Genomic DNA, 18,658 nt, shown 5'->3' on the forward strand with positions numbered 1-18,658 from the left:
TCTCAGATCACAGTTCCAACCATCTCCAAATTTGGAAAATTCATAGTACAATTGTCATTACCTTATGAAAGTACACACTTTTTAATCTGATAAAGATGAAGTTGAATTCTTTTAGGTGTTCCATACCACTCTGCACACATCTATTGTGTCCCTTAACATAATGAGGTTTTATTCTGCATACTCAGTGTCTAGCACAGTAATAATAAAGCAAGGGTTTAAGCAATATAAGAAGAAATGAGTGATAAAAACTCATATTCAATTTCAAAAGTTGGATACTTATTAACATATCACTCTGCACAGGGTCACAAATATAATGATGCATGTAGTTATGCTCTACTATTTGTAAAGAACCATGTACATTTAAGACAGCATCAATATTTAGTAATATCACTTTTGGTTCAAAATAATGTACAAAATGGAAACTTTCCTCTGGGTGCATGTTTTCACAACTTTGAGCTGAACTGCTCATAAATTTACATAAATTTACTCTAGGTGTTTTTTCTTCAGTGTTACTTGCTTTGAATTTAAACTTAGATCTCTGGGGTGGGAGGACAGGATTGTTACAGACAGAGAAACCCCTTCAATCTAGAAAATACAGTACTGTCTTCCTGTTCAGTGTCTGAGTATGAGAAGGAGATTTTTCTCTGCCAGTTCTTTTCTAGCCCAGAAGATCCAAAACATTGTGTTTACTTTTACTCGGTGGTTAAGAGAGGGTGAGGACACAAAACAGAGGAGTTTTAAATTAGAAATTAAAATCTCAACTCAAAATAGCAAGTACTATGTGGAAATGTTTGCTACCTGACACATCTATTTGTGATTCATTTGCAGTTAATAGTGAGCGTGTTTTGCTCTCAAGCTTGTAAATTTTTACTGAAACAGCTCAACAGTTGAATTTCTCCATTACATAGTAACCATAGAAAGTCAGGCTTTGATATTTCAAATGCATTAAAAGTGGACCTGACTTTCTTTGGTCTTATTCCCTCCCCAATAGGGCAAGGAAAATTGCCTTAAAAGACTCACCCAGCCTATTCCTACTTTTTCCTCATCTCACCTATTAAGATGCCCAGTGCAATATCTTAATATCCTCTGTAATTCCTTTTCTGATTCGAACGAGAATGGAAGAGGGCTGGTGGGGTTGGCGTGGGGGGAGGGCTGCTTCTCAGTGTTCATGGTTTATGTGTGCAATTTAACTCTTAAGCAGCCACTAACCTATACTTTTCATTATGAATGTTCCAGTGGGCAAAAATCTTTAGAAAATAATATGGCAAACAACCACTTACCCACCATACTGCTTTATTAAGTCATACAATTTTGCCATAATTATTTCATATTTTTGAAAGAAATAGTAGCTATAAATCAGGTAAAACCTCTTGCAGTTACCTCTTCACTCACAAACCTCTGTTACTACCCCAGAATAAAATACCAGACTTAATTTGGGGTTACACTTTTGCTTGTATTTCTTTACAATGTTATATATGTATCCAGAACTATGTAAGATTCATTTTGCTTGTCTGCAAAATTTTATACAAATAATATCTTACTATATATGTCTTTGTGCCACTATTTTAAAAATTCACATGAAGTTTTTGAGATTTATCCAAAGGTACATGAAGCTCTATTTCATTTATTTTAACCACCAGATATAATTCTATTATTGTATGTCTCTACTACAGGTTAAACTATTACTGGCTATTTAGGACATTTATCGTTTTGTATTGTTTTATTTTTACTATTTCTAATAGTGCTATAATTCATTTTTTGATGCAGCCTTTTTGTGCACATGTACAGGAGTTTCTTCTTCAATACAAGTTAAATTTCTGGGTTATATTGATTATTAATCTTGTTAAATAATGTGGGAGAATGTCTTGTTTCTTCTTCAACTAGCTAATTGTTCCAAATTGCTGTCCAAAGTGTTATACTCTTTTTATATTCATCAGGGGCAAATTAGTGTTCTTGTTTCCGTGCATACTTGATCCTCATTCTCTATATTTCCTTTTTCTAATCTAATGTGGAATTACTTACCATTGTTGTTTTATTTTACTTCCCCTTCAATAGCATTGAGTATGATCATATTTTATTAATCTTATTCGCTCTTGAGTTATTTTCATCTGTGTTTTGCCTGCTCTGTTTGGCCTATTCTTTAATTGGGTTGTTTGTGCATTTTTAATGATATTTTAAGGGAATCTTTATATATTCTACATATAATCCTTTGTCAAGTATGTGGGCTATAAATACCTTCTCCCAGTATGTGATTTGTACTTTTAGTTTCTGTCTCTCTCTCTCTGTCTCTGTCTCTCTCTCTCTCTCTCTCTCTCTCTTTTTTAACAAAAGTTGAAGTTTTAATATAGTCAAATTTGTTATTTTGTTTCTATTAAGTTTTGTAAACATTTTATCATGTTTAGGAAATTCCCAGGCCCTGAAGTCTTAAATATATTATTCTTTATTTTTTTCTAAAAACTATAAAATCTTACATTTCAGAAATGTCCTTATAGTCAAAGAATTAAGTTTTTTTAAATATATCTGTGATCTGAAGTAAAAATCTTTCATTTTAGTTTTGTTTTCTTACTCAATATGGATAATCAATTTCCTGTGCTCCATTTTTTTAAGCTTTATACTCAGGAGCTTTAATGGAACTTTTGTTCTGTTTTTTCAACAAGAGGCCCTGACTCATCTCTAGTGTGACTCAGCTCCTAAGTGGCTATATGCTTTTGAGTCATTCCTTTTTTTAATGAATGTAGCATAAGTGTACATAGTTGTGGAGTAGGTGCTATATACTGATAGATCTAGACAATGTATATTGATTAATTTAGGGTAATTGAAATACCCATCACCTCAAACATTTATCATTTCTTTGTATGAGGAATATTCCAAATCTTCTCTTCTAGCTATTTTGAGATATACAATAAATTATTGTTAACCATAATCACCCTACTATGCTATCAAACACTAGAACTGATTCCCTCTATCTAACTGTATTTTTGTTGCTATTAACCAATCGCTCTTCATTTCCTCTCCATCCTATACTTCCAAGCCTCTGGTAACCACCATTCTATTCACTACCTCCATAAGATCAATTATTTTATTATAGTTCCCATATATGAGTGACAGCATATGATACTTACCTTTCTGTGCCTGGCTTATTTTACTTAACATAACCACCTTCAGTTCTATCTATGTGGCTGCAAATGACAGGATTTCATTCTTTTTTGTGGGTGAATAATATTTTATTATATATATAATATCTTTAATCCATTCATCTGTTGATAGACACATAGCTTGATTCCATATCTTGGTTATTGTGAGAGTGCAGATATCTCTGATATACTTATTTCCTTTTTTAGGTTTTTTGTTGTTGTTTTCTTTTGTTTTGTCTTTTATTATATACCAAGCAGTGGGATTTTTGCATCAGATGATAGTTCTATTTTTAGTTTTTTGAGGAATCTCCATAGTGTTTTTCATAGAGGCTGAATTCATTTATATTCCCACCAACAGTGTATGGCGTATTCCCTGTTTTCACATTCTTGCCAGCATCTATAATTTTCTTTTTGATAAAAACTATTCTAACAGGTATGAAGTGATATCTCATTGTGGTTGTAATTTCCCTGGTAATTAATAATGTAGAGAATTATTTAATAAACCTGTTGGCCATTTTTATGTCTTCTTTTGAGAAATGTCTATTCAGATCTTCTGTTTATTTTTTAAATCAAATTATTTGGTTATTTGCTATTGAGTTGAGTTCCTTATATATTCTGGTTATTAATCCTTTGTCAGATGGATAATTTGTAAATATTTTCTCCCATTCTATAGGCTATTGCTTCATTTCGTTGATGTTTGCTCTGCAGAAGATTTTTAATTTGATATAATCACCCCTTTGTCAGTTTTTGCTTTAGTTGCACGTACATTTGAGTTCTTACTCAAAAATATTTTGCCCATACCAATATCCTGAAGCATTTCCCCAGTGTTCTAGTAGTTTCATTGTTTCTGGTCTTACATTTATCTCTTTAATCCATTTTTAGTTGATTTTTATATACACTAAGAGAAAAGTGTCTAATTTTATTCTTCCACATATGGATATCCAGTTTTTCCAGCATCACTTATTGAAGACCAATTCTTGGTGCTTTTGTCAAAAATGCATTGGCTATAAATAAATATATTTATTTCTGGGTTCTCTATTTTTTTCCATGATCTATCTGTCTATTTTTATGCCAGTACCATGCTATTTTGGTTGCTATAGCTTTATAATATATTTTGAAGCCAGTTAGTTTGATACCTCCTGCTTGGTTCTTTTTGCTAAGGATTGCTTTGTCTGTTTGGGCTCTTTTGTAGTTCCACACAAATTTTAGGATTATTTTTTCTATTTCTGTGAAGAATGTCATTGGTATTTTGATAGGAATTGTATTGAATTTGTAGATCACTTTGGATAATGTGGACATTTTAGTGATATTAATTAGTTTGATTCATAAACATAAAATATCTTTCAATTTTTTGTATTTTTAATTTTTTCAGCAGTGTTTTATAGTTTTCATTATAGAGATATTTCCTTTCCTTAATTAAATTTATTCCTAGGTATTTTATTTTTTGTAGCTATTATAATTGGGATTGCTTTCTTGATTTTCAGATTCTTCACTATTGCTATGTATCATTTTTTGCATAGTATATTACTCCATTGATCTCTCATGTCCGATCTGTCATATTTTTAAGAATACATGTCTGGATCTTTTCCGAATTCTGTGTTCTGGTCTATTTGTTTATTTCTACTGGACTATTTGTCTATCCCTACAACACTATCACATGGTTTTGATTATGATATCTTTATATTGATTCCTGACATATAGTGGGTGAATCTATCATTTTGCTGTTCTTCAAAGTTCTCTTGGAATAACTCTTGACCCTTTGATCTTGCATATAAAATCTAGAATCAATTTGTCAATTTTTATGACATGCTGTTGAAATTAGATAGTGATTACATTAAAAGGACAGATTAATTTGGGAAAAACAATAATTTTTTTTTATATAATCATATCCAGTTGAGTCTTAAATAAGTTCACAGTGGAGAGCTTTTGTTCTACTCAAAGATTTAGTCATTGTATTCTGAATCAATACAATGAACTAAGTTAAGACATTTAAAAAATTTACATGTAGCAATTGTTAAACCTATTAACAATTTATTTATATTTCATATTACTTATAATGATGTTATATGTCCAGAAAAGCAGAATAGAAGATATAAATCAAATAAAATTCTGTGAGGGAAATATTGTGGACTAAATCTAATCCTTTATGTGAATATCATTGGTTTTAAGCTTTATTTAATCACTGGATTTCTTGAGCTAGTTCTCCAAATTAATTTTTTCCCAAATTTTGTGTGTTATTATAGTATAATTGTGAAACATATTACTATCATGATACTTTTGAAACTTCAACAATCTTCATAAGAGAATAATGAATTTATAAAAAACTATCTTTTATGCAATGAACCCACAATTGTTTGTTTATATTGATAAGTTGACCAACTCTAAGTTAATTTAATAAAAATCTTTTGAAGACAATTATATCTATATTATTGTAATTGCTAATTAAATCAAATTTGTTTGGAAAATATTTGGAGCTAAAAATAGGAATGTAGCATTAAAATCTTAATGTAGATTCAGGAATCTTCGAAATGAATCAGTGGGCACACAGCATGGTAGAGTACAAAGTTGAAACCAATGATATCCCTGTTTGCTTGTGGATTTAGCCAGAGCTATATGACGAGTTAACATCTCCCAGGCCATTAGACCTGTAAAGAAATGAGAGAAACATCATTGTTTGTCCATAGGCTATTCTGTGAAGAAATGTGCCTGTGGCATGAACTCTAACTGACAGATATTCTTAAATTCTTAGTTTTTAGTTGTTTTGGAGTAGGTGATTGACATTGGTCCAGCTAGCTAGTTCCTCTTCTTAAAGATGAACTGAAAGGATTTCTGTCAAGAAAATGCTGTTGGATTTATTGTTGAGAATCTGTGATTGAAGTGAGGGTCAAGTTTGCTGTTTTTGGAATCGTGGTTTTGATTTTAGAAATTGGCCTCTGGAATTCCCTGTCATGAAGAAGTTTATGGTAGAAGAGCTAATTTCAGTAGCACTATTAGAGGACACACTCCAGTGTAACATAAGGGAGAATGTTCCTAGGCAAGAAAGTCTCTATTTCTGCTTATGCTTTTTTGGCATATGTTACAGATGGCATGGCAGTGATCAAGGTTGGAGATCAAGAAACACAGCACACAGATGAGTGAGCTTCCTTGTTCTTGTTCCAGGGGGATTATCAGGTACGGATTGGTCATTAGCATGAGATTTCTCAAAATTCCCTAAAGCTGGTGTGTTAGGTACACATGACACAAGATCATATTTCATGTCGATACAAATATTTTCTAAAAAATATTTAGAAAACTATCTTCTGGGAAGAAAAATACCAAATTGTTGGCATCTGGATTGGTAGGTTATAATATGTTATTTTTAGGATGCAGTGATATCACAATTACAACATCAGGATAATAGTGATTAGCTATATTGCCAGGACAAAGGAATATGTTTTTTTCCTTTATCCATTTATTTTGAAATTTATCAGAGGTGAGTGATGTTTGATTCATAATATGCCTGATAGGAACATCAAGAAAACTAAATTTTACACAGTATAGTTAGCAGAATCCTAACTCGATTGCATTTATCAAAAAGGGTGACATAGCTCAAAATATTTGTGTGTTCAGTGATCTTCTAGATGAACAATTGTCTTTATAATTATATACCATAGAATTGGTTTCACTTTTTGTGAACTTGGAGTGGATATTTTGGAATCAATAATGCTTTTTAATATCCATAACATTCTTCAACCAGACAATGCTTTATTATCTCTAATTATTAATAAAGAAGAACTTGTTTTTAGGGTTAGATTAGGATTTAAATCCAGCTCTGGTATTTAGCTGCTTGGCTACATTTTTTTTTAACTTTTAGCACCAGGATATTATTAGATGAAAACCTGGGCTAATAGTTGGGCAAAATTGTGTTTCAGATTTAGAAATAATATATCAGAAACATATAATGCTGTGCTTGGAGCATTGTAAGTAGTGAAAATAACTGTGCTTACTTTCAACTTTAGAGATCTTGGATGGTAAGAAGAATATTTGCAATGCTAAATTTGAATTCTATGTCCCCCATATCTGTACATGCTTAGAACATTGACCATGATCAGATCTGAGCTCTGAATTACAAGAACACATAATATTCCTAATGGATAAATCATCAAATTTGGAATTAGAAGATTGAATTAATGCTGTCTTCAAGACTTTAGGCAATTTACTTGTGTATTCTTTGTCTCCTTTTTATCTCATCTGTACTATTAAGAGGTTTTGAGGTCTAACTCACAGAATTACAATGATGATGAAAGGAACCAATGTCTTTTATAACCCTAAGGCAATAGACTAGCTGTGGGAGCTATTTTGTTAAGGATAGATAAAATTATTTTGCTGAATGACAATTAATTTTATAAAATTAAAACTATAAGAGAACATTTAACTCCTAGAGGTATCTGATATAATAATATATATCATTTTAAATACCAAACCTGCACAAATAAAAGAAATTATAATACCTGAAGTGATTAAGCCAATTTCCATGTGAATGTATCACCTCCAAACTGTAAAATCATAGTTTTTGCTGATATTTTAAAAGGCTTCTAAATATTTCTTCTTATCAACAATATGTTAATAAGTAAACCTTGTGTTCTGATTAAAATTTATAGAAATACATATTCATATAATTTTCTTGGTCACTGAAAACACATCTCAGTGAAGAGAATCACTGAGTCAGATGACTCAGTGTCTAGGCCAATCTTTCTCGTCAACTACTAGAGTGAACTTCATCAAATCATAGAAACTCAATGATTCATTAGCATTGAACATAAGGGACTCAAAAAATAATTTACCTTCTGAAGAAATGTGAAGGAAGATCAAACCTAAAGAAACATGTAGTCAAAGGTTCAGAACTGGGAGATGAGACATTAGTATATGAGCAATTATAAGCTGAATGTTTTATTTAAGATGGAAATCCAAATACTACAATTAAGAATGTGAAATTAATTACAGGAGATGAAAGGATAAGTGATTACAGAAGTGAATCAATCATAACTAAAGAAACTTAAGTCTCAGGGCTTCTCCCTCCCTTACAGACCCTTACAAGGCTCCAAAAAGGGCTTAAAATTATGTGATGTTTGTGACATTTGTCAGCTTTTTAACAATTGTAATTGTTATGGTTTCTTTTCCCTTTTTAACAAATATTCATTCATATCCAATTTTTTGTTCATAATTTTATATTTTTTCTTCAAATTTTATAAGCTTCAGGCCTTACAAAACTTGTATTCATTCCTACATGAATTGTTTTTTTAAATATATTTATTTATCACATTCTTCACATATGCAGTAATTTGCCACTTTGTGTGTATACAAATTTAAAAATGTTTAAGTTAATGCTAATATAATACATACTAATCAAAGTATTGGGACTAGTGATTAGACAAACAGGGATTTGCAGGACAGAATAGGAATTCAGGAAAACAGCAAACAAGAATGAATTAGAAAAGATATCTTTAATTAAAATGAAAACTTTTAAAAACAACTTCAGATTTATGTGACCTTTCTGTTGCTTTCAGAACACTATGGATTAACATATAGACTGGAAAGACACAAGGACAGGAAGGTGCTGCTCTATCCCAAATAGCAGAGCCTTGAGTGGGGCTTCAGCTCTCTTCCCACCTAAGAATTGACACATTTATACATGGGAAATTAATTGTTTTTTATTCATGGAGGATTTTGAGATATTTACTGAAGAATTATAAAAACCTTCTGTGAAGTAGTAATATACTGAAAAGGTGGACGTAGGCAACAAAGAGTAAATTCAGGGAGATGGTTGTCGTGAGGAGTAGAGTAGAAGTGAGGATATTAGGAATGCTGGAAATAATGAAGACTACAAATGGAGCAAAACATTTATTCAGTAACTGCTCTGTAGGTATATTTAAAATGACATAGAATGATATGGTTCTTTCTTGCTTTCAAGATGCCTACTACCTAGAAAGATGGCAGTAGGTACAAGATATTCATTGTGGAGGAAAAGTTTGATCAGGGTCTCAAACATTTTATAAAAATGTAAATAAATCTGAAAAAACTAGGTGAAGTATATTTTTAAAGGAAAAAAACTCTTTTCTTTAATGATGTTTAGTTTTGTTAATTGTGATATGTTTTAGTTTTATTAAAAGAAATACAGAAATAGAGCAATGCAGAATACATTCGTCAATTTTGCATGTATTAAATGGCTAAGTAGAGCTTATAGATTGGCCTCCCCACCACCCCAAAGAATTCCAGGTAACTTCAGGTAGTTTCTAAGAGCAGTCTATAAGCTTTTAAGGGAAAGATATTGTCCAGAAACTATACAGATATTCCAAGGCTTTCATATGTCACATTTATTACTTTTTTAATAGTTCAACATCGTTGTGGAGTACTAATAAATTCCAGATACAGTGATCAGTGCTGAAGCAGAAAAATTATTCTACAGGAATGCAGGTTTTCTTCACTTTAGTACTTGAGAAACTTAGATTAAAGATGTTAAAATATACATATTAAGTTCCACTGAGACTGTGGAAGAAAGTAAGATTACCTTTGTTTTCTCGTAGGGTACTTCTGTTTTCTTTTACTCTCCATTCATTCTCTCTTCACTATGGGCCACAGTCTCAAGATCACTAGTCACCATAGGCCTCAGCACTTGAGTTTGCTGAGTGCTATCATTGATCCAGTCATCTTTTTCACAATTTTCTTTGGTACATAAGTATGTGAAGCAATCTCTCTTTTTGGCCCAATAGGAACTTTAATGAAGAAAGGATTGGCCTTATATTCTAATAACTAAGACTGAAAATAACAAAGCTTTTTATACATAATACATAGTAAATGGCAAAAAATGCAGGAAAGTATGTAGCATGTAGGAGAGTGGGGTTGCAATTTGAGATGGGGTTATCCAAGAAGGCCTCAACAAGAGGGCGAAACCCAATAATGCCATCAAGGAGAGGAAGGAATGATCTAGATGTTGTCTGTGGTATAGGCAAAGGAATGACAAAGGCAAAAGCCCTGAGCAAGAGCAGCAAGACAAAGAGACAGAAAGGAGGCCCGTGTGGTTGGAACCGATTGTGCACATGGGACAGAGAATAGCAAAACTTTCAGTCAGGAATAATGGGGGTTGAATCAAATAGGCCATTGTAAGGACTTTTAGTTCTACTAATTTGAGATGAGAAGGCATTGACCTGACACATGCCGAATAACGGTGAAAGAGGATTACTTTTATGCTGTATTAAGAATAATTTAAAAGGGATAAAAATAATAGAAACAAAATTAGTTAGGAAGCTGTAGAAATACCCAAGCATGAGATATGGCTATTAAGACTGAGGTGAGAACAGGAGGGGTGTTGAGAAATAGTTATATTTTAGATAGATGATAGATAGATAGAGATGTAGATATAAATAGATAGATATATATCAATGCAATAGATGTATGTTAAATTTTAGCTCAGTGAAAATGATCTCAATATGTTCATTCATTTGTTCCTACATATACTATTGACATTTAGTAAGCCAAAATCACTACTTTTTAAAAATTAAATTCCCTACATAATGTAGCAAACCTACAGAATATTTGGCATGTAAGTCTTAAATCTTATTTTCTGTTGATACAATAAATACATATCATTTAATAGGAAATATGCCATTTAAATGTAAATTTGTGGGGTTCTACAGGTGGCAGTTCAATATTTTTTATTCCTATAATTTGCAATTTGCATCTCAGTAGGACAAAAGATGGCCAAGAGCCACATGTTTTTGTGTCAGGACATGAAAAAGTTTCTTTCAGTGAAACTGAAAGAATGAAACTTTATGTGTTTATTGACAAGAGCCAATGTTTATGAAAGAAAATCACTTTGTAGTACTTTCCTATTTATCAAAAGTATACCTGTATCAGTATCATCTTAAGTATTTTGAGAGAACAAAAGTGAATAAAATCTCTCCTTATTTTATAGTGCTTAGTTTGCATTAATGATCTGTGAAAAAAATGAATACAAGTACTCCATTGATAGGAGGAACTGATTCTCAGCAATCACATTTTTTCATCATGACAGCTCTGAAAATTAAATTTAACATAAAAATGTAAAATAAATTGCTGTTTTGAATTCCTGTTTTCTTAACCAGTCTCACAACTTCTAGTCTGTCTCTGATTGCATTCGTATATTCAGCAAACATATGTCCTATGAATGTAAAATGTCTTTCAGTCTGTCTCTGATTTCATTTTTTCATTCAGAAAGCATGCATAGTATGTACATGAGATGTCACAGAACAGCAATGGAGACAATGACATAAATGAATAAATTAAAATAAAGCGTATTGAGGGTAACAATAGAAGTAGGTACAAGATATGGAAAAAACTGACACTAACCTGCTGAAGTTGGGGAAGAAATACATACGTCCTCTCCAAATGGCAGAATATTGTTAAAATAATGATCTGATTATTGTAAACTTTTCCCCTTATATCTTAGTATCATCAAATGAATTAAGTCTGAGTACAACGTTAGCTACGGGATCTTTCACAACAACCCACTGAAACTCATCTACATCCAACCCCACCCACACCTCGCAGCTCCACACCCACCAGCCCTACTCTGACCCCAGAGCTACAATCTCATTTACCCTCCGTGAGCATTTGTTCTTGATGTTTCTACTCCTTAGTAGAACTCATGTCAGAAATCATAACCGATTGCTATTAGTAATTAGAAATCTAGTGCCCTCTTTGGCACACACTTACTAAATATTTGTGGACTTGAAGTGATTAGGTGTATCCTAATTAAATACATTTAGCTATATTGATTATGCACTTAAATCTAAGATATTAGCTACATAAAAGCCAAAATTTTATAATTAGATATTTTGCATAGCTTAAACATAAAAGAAGCCTTTAAAATGCCACTATTCCTGAATTTAGATGAGAAATAAGTGACCTAGCTTTTCAAACTGCCACTAAATGTGGTTTCTAACACTTAGGTTTTCCCTCTTCAAAATAGGTATATACCTACCCTACCTACTTTACTGGATTGCTGTGAAGGTAAAATGAGAAAAAGCGGGCAAAATAACTTTGCTTTCTTTTTTTTAGAGTCTTGTGTTGGTACTCTTTATTAATACCTCAGGTATTAACACAAGTGAGATGGGTCTGATTTTATTCCTTTTAACTGAAAGGACTCCTTATAATCTCATGGTGTGTATGTGAAAGTCCTCAATAATTCACACAGAATTACATTGCCATTATTTTTATAGCATGACTATGTTTGCTTATCAATTAGGAAAATAATTTCTGCACATGAATTTTAGAGAGCTGGAGGGAAAATAGTTAAGTTTTGTTCTATATCAGTTGGCAGATATTGCTGTTAAACTGTTTTCTTCTTAGACAATTCCTGTTTTTTAATGGAAAAATCAATGAGTGGAATTCAACCATCAAATGGCATTTGTTATTTATTGAACATATATCAAGCCAAAGTGAATTATTTTCTAATTCTTCTTTCTGATGTAAAGAACAGAATATTGGCACTTTTATGATGTATCATGATATATTATTTGCTTTATTTCTGTATAGATTCTCTCAGGATGATAAAATGGTTACTGATTTTTTTATTGTTTGAAATGGCTTCTCTATGGTATTTATATCTTCTGACACTTCTAATGATGAAAGACATTACACATCAAAAGTTTACTCTTTTAATTTTGATTGCACCATTCATAATAAGCATGAAGTATCATTGGCTCAAACATAAGCAAATTATAATTTTTTAGTTTTCCTCAAAGACTGCTACCATTTTCTTACTTTCTTTTTAAATTTTTATTTGATAAAGATATGTATTGTAAAATGATTACTGCAATCAAGCTAATTAACACATCCATCACCTCACATAGTTATCTTTTTATTTTATTGGTAAAAACATAAGATCTACTCTCTTAGCAAATTTAAAACATGCAATACAGTTTTGCTAACTATAGTGACCACGTACATTACATCCCCAGCACTTACTCATCTTATAACTGAAATTTTGTATCTTTTGACCAACATCTCCAATTCCCTCCATCCCACAGCCCTTGGCAACCACCATTCTACCCTCTGCTTCTATAAGTTTCACATTTTTAGATTCCACATATAAGTGAGATTATACAATATTTATCTTTGTCTTATTTCACTTATCATAATGCCCTACATTTCATCCATTTTGTCACAAAATATCAGAATTTCTTTCTTTTTTATTGCTCAATATATTCCATTATGTATACACATACATATATATACACACATACACATGTGTGTATCTATAGATATATATCATGTTTTCTTTACCTATTCATACATTAACACACACTTAGGTTGTTTCCATGTCTGGCCTGTTGTAAATGCTGTAATGAACAGGGGAATGCAGATATCTTTTTGAGAGATACTGATTTCATTTACTTCAGATATATACCTAGAGGTGGGATTGCTAGATGATATGGTAGTTCTATTTCTAATTTTTTGAGGAACCTGCATACTGTGTTCCATAATGGATGTATGAATTTACATTTCTACCAACAGTACAAAGTTTCCCTTTTCTTCACATCCTTACCAACCCTTATTATTTGACTTTCTGATAATAGCCATCCTAACAGATGTAAGTTGATATCTCATTATGGAATTGACTTGCATTTTCCTGATCATTAGTGATTTTTGAGCAACTTTTTTCTTTGAAAAATATCTATTTAGGTCTTTTAATCTTTTAAAAATTTATTTATTAGCTTTGTTTTGTTTTTGCTTATGAGTTATATGAATTCCTTACATAGTTTGGATATTAATCCCTTATTAGATATATGGCTTACAAAAATTTTTACCCATTCCATAAGCTGCCTTTTTGGGGTTTTTTTACTGTTAACTTTACTCTGCAGAAGCTTTTTAGTTTGATGTAGTCCCACTTGTTTATTTTTGCTTTTGTTGCTTACACTTTTGATGTCATATTCAGAAAACCATAGCCATGATAAATGTCATGGAGGTTTTTTCTCTATGTTTTCTTCTAAGACTTTTATGATTTAAGGTCTTATATTTAAGTCTTCAATCCATTTCAAGTTAATTTTTCCAAGTGGTGTTAAGATAGAGATACAATGTCATTCTTTTGTATGTGGACATCCAAGTTTTCCAATACCATTTATTAAAGAAACTTTCCTTTCTCTATTGTGTATTTTTGGTGTCCCTGACCAAGATTAGTTGTCCATATATGTGTGCATTTACTCATGGGCTCTCCATTCTGTTTCATTGGTATATGAGTCTGTTTTTATGCCAGTACCATACTGTTTTGATTATTATAGCTCTGTAATACCATTTGAAATTAGAAAGTATCATGCCTCTAACTTTGTTCTTTCTCAAGACTGATCTGGCTATTTAGAAACTTTGTGGTTCTACATGAATTTTAGGATTTTTTTTCTATTTCTGTGAAAAAATGTAATTGAAATTTTGATAGGCATTACATTCAATCTATAGGTCTCTTTGGTTAGTATGAACATTTTAAGAACATTAATTCTTCCAGTCCGTAGACATTGGATATTTTTCTCTTTGTGTCTTTTCAATTTCTTTCATCAATGTCTTATGGTTTTTAGTGTACAGGTCTTTCACCTCCTTGGTTAAATTTATTCCTAACTATTTTAATTTTTATAGCTACTGTAAATGGAATTGTTTTCTTGATTTCTTTTTCAAATAGTTTGTTGTTAGTGTACAGAAATGCAACTCATTTCTGTATGTTGATTTTTGTATCCTGTAACTTCTCTGAATTTTTTATTAGTTATAACAGTATTTTGGTGGAGTCTTTAGCGTTTTCTATGTATAAAATCATGTCATCTGTGAACAGAGATGGTTTTACTTTTTCCTTTTAATATGGATGTCTTTTATTTCTTTTTCTTGCCTAATTGCTCTGACTAGGACTTCCAGTACTATGTTGGATAGAGGTGGTGAAATTGCATACCCATGTCTTAGAGGAAAAGCTTTCAACTTTTCACCATTTTATACGATGTTAGTTGTGGGCATTTTATATATGACCTTTATTATTTTGAGGTATATTCCTTCTACATGTAATTTGGTAAGAGTTTCTGTCATGAAATGATGTGTAATTTTTTCAAATACTTTTCTACATTTATTGGGATGATTTATGGTTTTTGTTCATTCTGTTAATGTGGAGTATCATATTCACTGATTTGTGTATGTTGAAACAGTATTTCATCCCAGTGATTGTACCCAGGCTGAACTCATCCTTTTTATCAGGAACCTATTCTTGTGATAACTAACCAACTCCTGTGATACTGGTATTAATTCATTTATGAGGACAGAATCCTTAAAATCTACTCAGCTCTTAAAGGCTCCTGGCCTCAATACTGTTACATTTGCAATTAAAATTCAATGTGAGTTTTAGAAGGGACATTCAAACCATAGCAAATAGTATTAATCTGTTAATATAAGTTTAGTAGAAAGTTAGTAAAAAGCATCCACTCTGGCATTTTCACAAAATAAATTGGGAAATTAAACTAAGAAAAGGTTTTAGACTTATAAACTGCAATCTATTTCAAAAGAGATGACATTTCATGATTATTATTGGATAACTCCACATTATCTTATTTTCTAGGGATCAGTAAAATGACAGTAACATACTCATATCCCTTCTTCTGCCTCATTCAGACACTTTCTGATTATTCTGTTTCAAATAACATGTAAAATTCTAAATACAATAAATGGTGATGCTACAGTGTCTTTTGGCAACTATATCAATCCTTATAGGAAATACTGGACTGGAATACTAGATTATTTTAGTGGCTATAGTGATTAGAAACAGAATCCTATCATGGTAATCTTCTTCAAGTTTGTCCACAAATCATAGCTAATTATATTCCCTTATTCACCTTAACTATGTTTAAATAGCTTGAATTTCCAAAAGTCGTATTGGAGTACAAGAACACATTATTTTTTCTGTAAATCAAATGTAATCAGTTCCAATCTTCCCTACATCTGTGGTAAGAAATTAAATCATATGCATCATTTAGCATTTCCTTCTCCACGTGCACTGAAGAAATTCCCAACTAAGGTATTACTCATTCTACAACAATGGAGTTTGGACCTCTCTACGTTGATCCATACCACTGAGAGTGCAATGTCAAAGCCAGCATACTTCCTTGAGAATGGGTGGCTCCCTTACTTATGCACAAGTTTTCATAAGAGTAGTTTTGCCTACATTGAGAGTCACAGAATCTAGAGTCCAACTTTCTGAAGGCAACTTGTAGCACTTTTTCTTTAAGGAAATGCCATTTTCCCTGGACTATGTGAGCAAGCAGAAGGCTGATCTTTACTTCCTTTGGAGCCCAAACCACCATCTCCTCCGTAGAACTGACTGTCTTCACCTCCCATTCCTTTCATTCTTCTTATATTATTTCCCTTCCTAACAGAGATCAGTATAATTTCTCATCAGTGTGCCTGGAAAAATGTGATATTGTCTTCTTTTCTGGGAGTAGGAAGGAGAATAAAGATGAAGCACTCAATCAGATTTGATTCATTCTGAACTATCATTGTTTACCCACCATAAAATTATATATCCCATGATAACTTTCTGTGTGTTTAATGATGTCTTCAGCTTTAGCATATCCAAGTCTTCAAATAATATTGGCCTATAGATAATTAATGCAATTTCTAAATTACCATGCTTTGTTGTCACTAAAATGGTATTATAAATAATGTGTCCTTTGCACTAAGGTTTTACATATGTGAACATCATGTTCAGGTAGACTAGCATGTAGGTTTCATTGGCATAGATTGAATGAGTTTTCCTAATTACTGATACAAGCATTGGCCTGGGGGGTGGTTGAGGTTCATGTATCTACACTACTGTTAACTGTGATATTAGACAAGTTATGTCACCTCTTAGGTGCCACTTTTAAAATACATAATATAAGAGATTAAAACTAGAACATCTACAAGGATCTTGCTTTGTAACATTAGTCTATAGAATGGCGGTAACTTGTGCTTTTATAACACATTTGATTCATGAAATCCTCCATGAAGGATATTTTTACTTTTAACCATTAATGCTGCACAATATGTGAAAATCTGTTTATTTTACAATTGTAGTTTTTTTGATGATTGGAGCTAAATGTACTTTATATATGTGAGTGAAGAAGCCATTGATTTTAAATGCTCTCAATGTACTCAGACCTAGAAAAGAAGTTTGGTTTAGCTCAGACAGTTGCAACTGTAGTCTTTGATATTTCTTAGATATTTTTTCTGTTCAAAACGTGGTGAAAAGTTTTAAAAATACAAAACTCAATTTCATTTGGGAGTTTATATATTTAAGCCATACTTTAGTGATTTTAATTGCTTGTTCTTCACAAAAAGTGTGAGTGAAAGAAGTGATATGTAAATTGTTTAAGATCACATGCAAAATCAATAACAGTTTCAAATATAGAGTTTAACTTCTCTGATTCTGAGATATTTTAAAATATGTCCAAGCTGTATAACATTTTTCTCAAGAATTCTTGTCAACAGTCCCACCCAAGGATGGAAATGGAATATATTATCATAAAATATAACTTTGTGTAACAATCTGTTTCATTCATTTTATATTTGACATAAAATATATAGTGGCTTAAAGCAAAAGAGTAGAACATTACCCCCAAATCTCCTATATATGTATATTTAATGCTACTAAGACTTGGAAGAATATGTATTTATAGAATTTGCATTAAAATTTCTAATGAGTTTAAAATTCTATTATCCTCATATTATAGAGAAAGAAAATTGTGACATATATTCTGAAAATGTATACTTTAATAGAGTATAATCTTGTCATGTTGGATTTAAATCAACTTTGGGCTTAGACGGCATTAGCATTAGGTACTTTGTCTGCTTGGCATGCATGTTTAAACCAAAGTTATATTCAAACTGCAGATTGGATGTCCCAAACCCTGAGTTAGCCAATTCAGGAACAAATGCAGCAATGCCCAGGGAAAAGAAACTAGAGATGGGTAACACCAAAGGAGCCCTGGGGAGCCAAGACCAATCAGAAGATCCTGAACTACTGACACTGAGAGGGCCATGGGAGGAAATGTGGGAGATGCAGAAAAGAAAAATTAGATGACATGATTTCTATGCTTGAGCATTTACTATAATATGAAAAGAAAAGTGGTAGATAAGGAAAATAATTTAAAGCCATATGGAAAATTTAGGATTCTAAAGTATTTTTCAAATTTCTCATATAAGCTGGCAGCCCCAAAATTGCATTTTCGTAAGTTGTAAACAAGCAGTTGTTTTGTTTCTCATTCTGTCACAGTCACCATATTCTTCCTGTCATAGAGTGAAGTAAACTAGAGCAGCCATTTAGCAAGTACAGTCCAGTTGAGGGAGTCAGGATGGTGGATTAACCAACTTGCTCAAGGGGACAACAGCTAGTAAATAACCAAGCTACATGTGAACACAATTTGATTAGGATAAAGAGAAAGTGTCAACAGTTACTACTAGCAGCAAGGTGGTTCATAAAACACATTTCTGATAGATAAAATATT

General features: G+C 31.9%; 1 protein-coding gene across 8 annotated transcripts in view; it reads left to right on the top strand.

Annotated features, from left to right (window-relative positions):
- Positions 1 to 18,658, top strand: part of PCLO (piccolo presynaptic cytomatrix protein) — a 356,900-nt gene that overhangs the window by 252,744 nt on the left and 85,498 nt on the right. The window contains exon 11 of one of the 8 annotated variants that reach the window (XM_012779516.3): positions 6,217 to 6,305. The exons of 6 other annotated variants lie outside the window; for them this stretch is intronic. In XM_012779516.3, coding sequence (XP_012634970.2) covers positions 6,217 to 6,272 — 56 coding nt within the window. In that variant the 3' untranslated portion in view covers positions 6,273 to 6,305. Of the gene's footprint in view, positions 1 to 6,216; positions 17,754 to 18,658 lie in introns of those variants that run through there. One more of the 8 variants, XM_020289803.2, reaches the window with a different exon arrangement.

This window comes from Microcebus murinus, chromosome 9, assembly GCF_040939455.1.
Source record: "Microcebus murinus isolate Inina chromosome 9, M.murinus_Inina_mat1.0, whole genome shotgun sequence".
In the NCBI taxonomy this organism is placed as follows: domain Eukaryota; kingdom Metazoa; phylum Chordata; class Mammalia; order Primates; family Cheirogaleidae; genus Microcebus; species Microcebus murinus.